This window comes from Dermacentor variabilis, chromosome 3 (assembly GCF_050947875.1).
Source record: "Dermacentor variabilis isolate Ectoservices chromosome 3, ASM5094787v1, whole genome shotgun sequence".
In the NCBI taxonomy this organism is placed as follows: domain Eukaryota; kingdom Metazoa; phylum Arthropoda; class Arachnida; order Ixodida; family Ixodidae; genus Dermacentor; species Dermacentor variabilis.
The window spans coordinates 128,296,028-128,303,988 of record NC_134570.1 but is presented as its reverse complement, the minus strand read 5'-3'; the positions used below and the strand labels follow the sequence as shown (position 1 = coordinate 128,303,988).

At 45.7% G+C, this 7,961-nt stretch overlaps 1 protein-coding gene across 1 annotated transcript in view; it reads left to right on the top strand.

Annotated features, from left to right (window-relative positions):
• The first annotated feature begins 299 nt into the window (after positions 1 to 299).
• Positions 300 to 7,961, top strand: part of LOC142574737 (uncharacterized) — a 52,068-nt gene continuing 44,406 nt past the window's right edge. Inside the window, exons 1-3 of the mRNA XM_075683760.1 lie at positions 300 to 346; positions 2,228 to 2,435; positions 6,978 to 7,508. Coding sequence (XP_075539875.1) covers positions 300 to 346; positions 2,228 to 2,435; positions 6,978 to 7,508 — 786 coding nt within the window. The remainder of the gene's footprint in view (positions 347 to 2,227; positions 2,436 to 6,977; positions 7,509 to 7,961) is intronic.

Below are 7,961 nucleotides of genomic sequence, written 5' to 3'. Positions count from 1 at the left end.
CTTTGCTCGTGTCAGTGTAACTATTCTCAATTTTACATCCTGTATATTTGTTGAGCTGGTTTTACAGACCGCTTTTAAACATAATAACGCTGACATTTTCCCTGCTCACGCCGAAGGATTCTTGGCTGATGCCCCACAGTGGGTATAAGCCAAAGTATCTGCTCCGCCAACACCACGATCATCTTGTCATCATTATCAATAAAAAGAAGAAGAAGCCGATCGTCCTGGTAAACGCCAGCCGGCAGCAAAACTCCTGCTGTGCCGTATTCTGCCACGAAATTTCTCTCGCTACACCAAGGATGTCTCTTGGCAAAAGATACCTACGCGATCACCCCGACACGACAAGGTGAGAAGTAATTTCATCGTATTCGTTACCGTATGCACTACAAAATTGGAACTAGTACTAGAACTAGTTGATGTGCTTTTGGCATAAACGACGTTTCCGGGACCTATAAGAAGTCCCTTGTTTGAGCACTTCTTTCTCGCAGAGTATATATATACATATGAGAAGCACAACGTCGCGGTTTTCTTTGGTTACGTACCCAATAGCTTCGGTCGGTGGACCGACCTTTTCGGTCAACAGAAAGAAACTGGTGGGTAAATAAAGCAAAGATAACCACGAAATCGTGCTTCTCATTTTTCTAAATGAGTTTGGCACATGGAAACGTCTAGTTATATAATATATATATATATATATATATATATATATATATATATATATATATATATATATATATATATATATATATGTGTGTGTGTGTGTGTGTGTGTGTGTGTGTGCAGCATTGCTCAAGCTTAATAAAATGCAATGATCATCTGTATGTAAAAAAGTTACCGGCGTTAGTTTGTACGCGACATGTGTCTGTTCCTCATCAGCTTTCTTTGGAACAGTGCATCAGCTAATTACTTCAGTGTACTGATGTTGAATTTTCGATAATAAATATGTCGGATAAAAAAGTGACGTTTTCGATAGAGTTTTATAAGAGGTGCATTGATGGGAGCACCCATTTCCATTGCAATCAGTCTCCAAACAGCGCACAACTGTTAACTCATAATCACTCAGTGTTGAGCAAGTTGGTACGCAATTATGGTACTGAAAAGCCGGCGTGCAAACGCTGACACAGGAGTCAATGAAAAGGACAACAAAATCTTTTTAAATAAGTTACGAACGCTGCATTTGTAAGCGTGTTCTCCTCCAGTGTTAATGTTTTGTTGGCTCTCCACCAGTTTTCTCAGGTGACACAACGGCATTTCCCTATTGCCTGTTTGGGAACACTGCTCGCTGATTTGTGCATGGACGCTGAACCCGAGCATTGTGAAGTATTAATGGCATTTGATTTCGCAAACCACTCTACGGCACCACTTAGCTGCTGCTGGTGCACTGCTTCACAGCCAAGAAGCCGACACGTGGTGACGTCGCTCATCACGTTTCAGATTAACCGACGGATTAAGTTTTGGCAAGAAACACACGCTCCGAATTCGGTAGTTTGTAGCCACTCGTATTTCACTCTTTTCAAATTTTTCTTATTGCTTTGGACTACGCAACTTGCCGTTAGCTATAACAGAAAACACTCCGTGTGGTGGTTGGTAACAAAAGATGAGTGTGAAATGAAGTGCATCTGTACAAATTCGCTGCTTCACGCTAATCGCAAGGACGAATAACACATTTCTGGGCAATAAAGTTAATGGTAATTGCCAGCAAGAATCCTTGCTGTAGGACTAAGCGCTCTCGTGGGTAACATATTTAAGGTGTCCTCAAGGTAAATGACATCACATAGGATTGCGCTTGAAAGAAAAGTGTCTAATAATGCATTATAACTACGAAAGATGATGGTGGTATAAATCAAGGCAGAAAGTTCTTTGGTATTACGTGCACAAACAAGAACAGAAAACGGAAATACAGGGAAAAGAACGAACTAACAGGCTCATAATATTAACAGCACTTAGATACGCTAATAACCTTGCGGAAGGCAAATGAAGGCTTCAGGGGTGTGCCTCACCGCGGGGTACATGATAGTACATTCACTCAGAAGGTAAGAAAAACAGTTCGCAGCAGAGAAAACGTCAAGAAGATTTTCTTTCACAGCTTTCTTATCACTCAAAGAAAACGTGTGCAGATACATCAACACACAGGCAAAATAATTGGTCGTTGAGCTCAAATGGAGGAAATTCACGGGCGGCTGCAAGCCTGATAAGCTTATCTCTGACGAGTTCCTTTGGCTCACAGGCGATCACCGCGTGGGTCGTGGCCGCAGATGGTAATCAAAGGTGGAGCTGGCTCTTCCAATCTGGCCTCCTCCGGCGAAAGCATCTCCTCTTCCGGTGTCGCTGGGACGGATGGAGCGACGGCCACGTTCGGAAGCTGCATCTGCTGCCTCGGAGTTCTGCTAGTCGCCGTCGTCATCGTCGTCCACTTGGCCCTCGGTCCGCGCTCGGTATGTAAGAGGTTACTCTGGTGCCGCCGGCCTCCACGGCTATGCTACCTAAAGAAAAGTATGCAGGTGTCGTAGAGTTTGCTGCAAGATTTACTTGGGCAAACTCTGACACTAGTGTCTACGGCAGCTGCAAGAGTGATCGTTGAGCCAGCGTTGGAATGATGGTTAGTGCGAAATATGTCTAAACTGCGCTTTTCTCGCTTCAAGTTGCTTTGTTACATTGTAAATGATCATCATCACCGAAGTATTGCGTTATGTATGCGCGATTCGCAAAGATTATCTGTGTGCGCAGAATCTTATTCCCTTGCTCTTTGCACAAAACTCAGTCGTCGGGAATCTAAGGAGACAAGGCGTAATAAATGGCAACAAACGAACGTTTCAAGCCAAAAGTGTGAATATAAGACAAGGCGAAGGTAAGTGAGCGGTGGCAGCGCCACAGTTACCTCTGCACACGAGCCACCACCGTGCAAGCAAGTTCACTAAAAGGCACTGCAGCACCACGCGAATGCCGGAGTATAGAACGTTCCAGTATTCTTGGAAATCGATTGGCCCGAATCATGGCCATAACTGTTCAAGCGTTTCCTTCTTTCTTTCTTTTTGGTCGAATCTAGCTTTTACAAGTTTTGTACTGGCTTAATGCATTCTCACAGATGTGCATTCTCTTATAACTAGTAAACGATAAAAGCGCACGTGAATAATTAATCCTAGGTGTGCGTTTTCATGGATCCAACCAATGCTATTCGCTATAAGAAATATAGTGAACTATATATCCTGGGACCGTGATTCCCGTTACCTGCGAGTATTGTTAATTGTGCGGGAAGTGGTATCAACCCTTTTTTGTGTTTCTCATTCAGTAGCATGCCTTTTACGAATTAGCTGCAGACATGCCCTTCGTTAACACCCTGAAGCGTGCCCTTTCACTTTCTTCAGGCGTTACTGAATCCCCCCGCTGATCAGCTGGAACCCCTCACTGCCTTGACGTTCGACCGCCGGCAGCCAAGAAACACGGCGAGTATATTGCGCTCTTTTTGCTTTATAGAGGAACTGGGATCCTAGTTTTATACAGTTATATTAAATATATTTAAGCCGTGGTTCGGTAACACAGGAAGGGCACGCTCTTTACTCATGAAAGCACGTGTTCCTAGTTTACTCTAGTTTTGTTGCGATAGCAGCTGTATGGACACTGCAGCTACATTTTTGCCATTGGGGTCGGCGTCGCGGTGATGTTCCGTATTAAGTCCAAGGGCGATGAAATCGCCGCCGCGTGCCGTATGTTACATGTTCGAGTTAAAGCGTGCGAGTGTGAGCCGGCGATCGCGGATCAATCTCGCGCACGCAGTGGCAAAAAGCGAGGAGGAAGCGCGCCGTCTTCCGTCGCGTGCATGGCTTCGGAGGTAGGGTATGGGAGGGGAGGGGGGGGCGCGTTCTACTCCGAGTGGCCTCGGTGGCCACACACGTCCGGTCGGGCCGCTGTATCTTGAAAGCCATTTGCGACGGTTACACTGTGTTTTTGACGCTTAGTTCGCGCTGATGCGAGCGGCAGCAGGAAGGTTAATTCTCTCGCTCCTTCGCCTTTCGGGTGAAACTCCGATGCCTTTTAGAGATTAATATAGTTTAACGAAGCTATCGTCTGCTGGTCGTAAAGCCCACGTTCACAGAAATATCTCATGTCTTATGATACCACAAATTTAAATCTAGCCAACAGAGGAGTTGTCGCACTCTTCCTTGAACGGACCCTCCTGAAATGTTGTGTGCATGCGATGGAGACCAGTTTTGATAAGCAAGCGGCGAGGCTCCTTCCAGCCGGCAATCCATAATCGGTCTTGGAAGCGATGTCGGATAGTCTGCTGAAAAATGTAAAGGGCACCAGACATAGGCGAACGTCTCACCGCGGGATATATGAGGGCGGATGTGGTGCCCTAAGTCCATATGATGTCCCATAACGCATAGAAGCTGGTGAGCCAGTATGGCGCACCAGTAGTTCTTTCTGCGCAGCGTAAGGTCAGTGGCCTGGGCTCCAGTATTCCATGCGAAAGCAGCAGGCGCGTAAGCCAGAAGAAGCACGCCACACTGCATGTGAAATGAGCAGTGACGTGGTTTACTTAGTGCCGCTGTCGTGTGTGGAGGCGTATGTATTGGTCCTACTGGACGGCGAGTTAACGATCGAGCAGTGTAGCACGAGCTTTCCTTTGCGAATAAAGGTAATGCATATCTACCTACACATTCCTTGGTTTCCAAATGTCAACCAAGTTTCACGAGATTAGGATTCTGGACACAAGTAAAAGAAAAACACCGCCACTGAACTTTTGTAGGTTTTCCATATCAGGAAAACAGACAAACGGATCATACATTGCCACGTTCCCTTATTTTGAAATGTTTTACAGCCAAGCTCTCGAAGCCTCGTTCCCCAGGATCGTGTCCATGTGTCGACACAAAACTCGGGCCTCTCCTCCGCCGTCCGCGTCAGACGCCACCTTAGTTTGTGTCGTCGAGTACGCGCCGTGGTTGACGCGGTCCTACTAGAATCAAACGTCATTAAGTGGTCCATTCCCGAAAATAGTGAAAACCAGACCGACCCGCGAGGCAGGTGAAGCAGCAGTTGAGCGCACCCCATACTTGCGCCAATATCGAAGATAGCGCTCTACCGGACCGACCCGCGGCGCAGGTGAAGCAGGCGTCAAGCACCCCCCATACGTGCGCCAGTCCCGAAAATAGTGCAATGCCAGGCCGACCCGAAGTGGAGGTGCTGCTCGCCATTAAATAGCCCACACACACAGCTTTGCTTGTCAGCCTTCTTCACAGAGTAGAAGGGCACTGAGTTTTTTCGATTCTTTTACCTTGCATTTCTGAAACTGCACGCGTGTGCATTATTTGCTGCTTTCTCTTATGGTGGGCCAGGGTACTGCAATTATTATTAGTAGTAGTAGCAGTAGTAGTATTTGAAGAGACTGTCGATCCCTGGTGGGATTGTAACAGGGTTGTGTACAATAATATGTTGGTCCACAGTTTGGATAAAACAAATATGCCAGGAGACAGAGCGGCCCAATCGACTGCTCAAAATATTTACAGTGCAAGTCCGAGGATAGTCGCAAAAAATAGGCAAACAGTAGAATTGTTAATGTGTATCAACGTACGTACATTACACAAGCGGTACAATTAGGCGCTTGATATTCATGCAGAACAAAATGTGACAGTACACACTAAAAAGGAGGTATCAATGCGAAAGTGACGTCATATCAGAAAAAATAATAATTGTGCGTTTGGCCAGAGTAGTAATAATTCATTTGTGAGTGTAGTGCCGACGTTGCCAGATTCACAGATTTTTTTTTTCAGTTCGATTGCGCTACAATTGTTTCACCGAGGCAGGGATAATGTAAGACTATTGCAAGCTGTTTTTATTTCAAATACGCCACTGACCTTCCGTGATAGGTCAGAATGGCTCAGCCTGCGGCTATATGGGCAGCGGCCGCACCCGCATAGGCGAGGCTTGTGCCATCCTGAACTATTTCGGAGTGTTAATGGTGGATTTGGAATAAAAAAAGATTGCGATAGGTTTACCTTATTCCAGCTCAAATATCAATAAACTTGTCCAAGAGACAGTTATATATACAGGCTGTCTTTTATTAGCTGCATAATTCTTTTTTTAAAGATTGCCTATGGCAGATAACACGATTCTAACCTTTGATGTAAACTACTCGATGAGGCGGCCATTCCTTCTACGAGAAATCAAAGTGTTGAATTTAATTAATAACGTACTTACGCAAATTAACGTTTTAATTAATGACTTTACGCCACGTATTTCAATCTACGAATTATAGCAGCTGAGTTTGCACGGCGTGTCCACTTGCAACGAATTCTCTGGACAGCACCAATTCCGAGATATTATTTATTTATTATTTACTTAACAATATTGTTGGCCTTCGGCCAACAGTATTGTTAAATACGGTTGTGTCCGACGAAATCCATTGTCCTTTCAGTTACTTTATTAAGAATCCACTGTTTTATGCATTGAAGGACAAATGTAACTGGAACACCAATGCATTGCTAGGGACACTTTGAAAATTAATATCTCGGAACTGGTGCCGTACAGAGAATTCGTTCCAAGTGGACACGCCGTGCGAACTCAGCGGCTTTAAATCGTGCATTGAAATATGCGGGCCAAATAAATAATGCAGCAAGTAATTATCGTAATTACAGTAATTACTGAATGGAACATTTTGTTTTCTTGTAGTAGTGGCCGAATTATTGAGTAATTTAGATCATGGGCTAGTATTGTGCTATCTGCCATATGCAATCTTTAAAAAAAGTTGGTGCTGCTAAAAAAAAAGGGGAACACCCTGTTTACTCGACTAAATTGTGGAATTGATTCCGAGGATTTTTTTTTTCCAAACTGTGAGTGAGGTTCTGACGTGTAAATGCTGACAAGCATTCATATTGCAGTTTGGAGCTCCCCAACGCGAGTTTCCGTCTATTATGATGAACTTATGTTTACTTTCTTTCTTCGTTTTCGTTCCACACATTGCGACCTGCTTCCACAAGCAGGCAGGCGCAACGTCACCGGAACCACCGGCGGTTGGCTCGGACACTTCTGCTAGCGCTGAGGGTGACAGATGCACCAGCAATGACCAAACGGCCAGCAGTGTAAAGTACACGCGAGCGTCTTCCAGCACGTCCGAACTGACGACCTCGGAAACGTCGACATCCGTGTCGACAAAGCAGGTGAAGACAACGGCGCCGATGACGCCGGAGAGGACGACGTCTACTGCTCAGCCGACCGCCACGGTGACAACGACATTCACGGCGGAGACAGCGCCGACGACAATCTCCGTGACAGAAACGACGACAGCTCCTCCTCTTACGACGACGAGCATGGCAACAAATGCTACAGCTACCCCTTTGGAAATAACGCCGAAGCCGTACGAGTGTGCTACACGGGACTGCAAAGCAATCAGCACGCGTCTGGTGGGGATGATTCGGCGCCAGGCGGATCCCTGCAGGTTCTACAACACCTACGTCTGTGACCCATCCGAGGCCGATTTCGCGCTGTCTCAGCCGTCTGTGCCAGTGGTGCAGGTTAGTGCCATATCTCAGAAATTAGGAAAAAACTCATTTGAGATTACGCAGTAATCCGAGAATATGTTTATTGGTGCCATGGGAGACAATGAACAAACATCGGAAAGATTGTCGTGTTGCGAGGCAACATAAAGTACGCGGGCCTACTATTTACGTTGAACAAATTAAAAGAAATGTAAGCAATAAAAATAGTTATATACTTGGAAGATAGTTTCAGTAATTAGGTTTTTCTTTTTCCTGGACGCGGGGGGGGGGGGAGGGGCGAGGAGCTGTCTGACTAGTAGGGACTGCTATTCGACAGCTGGCGTGTCCCAGCACACTGTTTTGCAAGCGAAAGCGACTGTTGTATTTTAAAATTTGACTTCAGCATTTACTTTTGCCACGATCTTCTCGCTTCAGCAGCGGTTGCGTCGGCTCAGTAAGGCATACATAGTTCAACGCAACGGATACTGA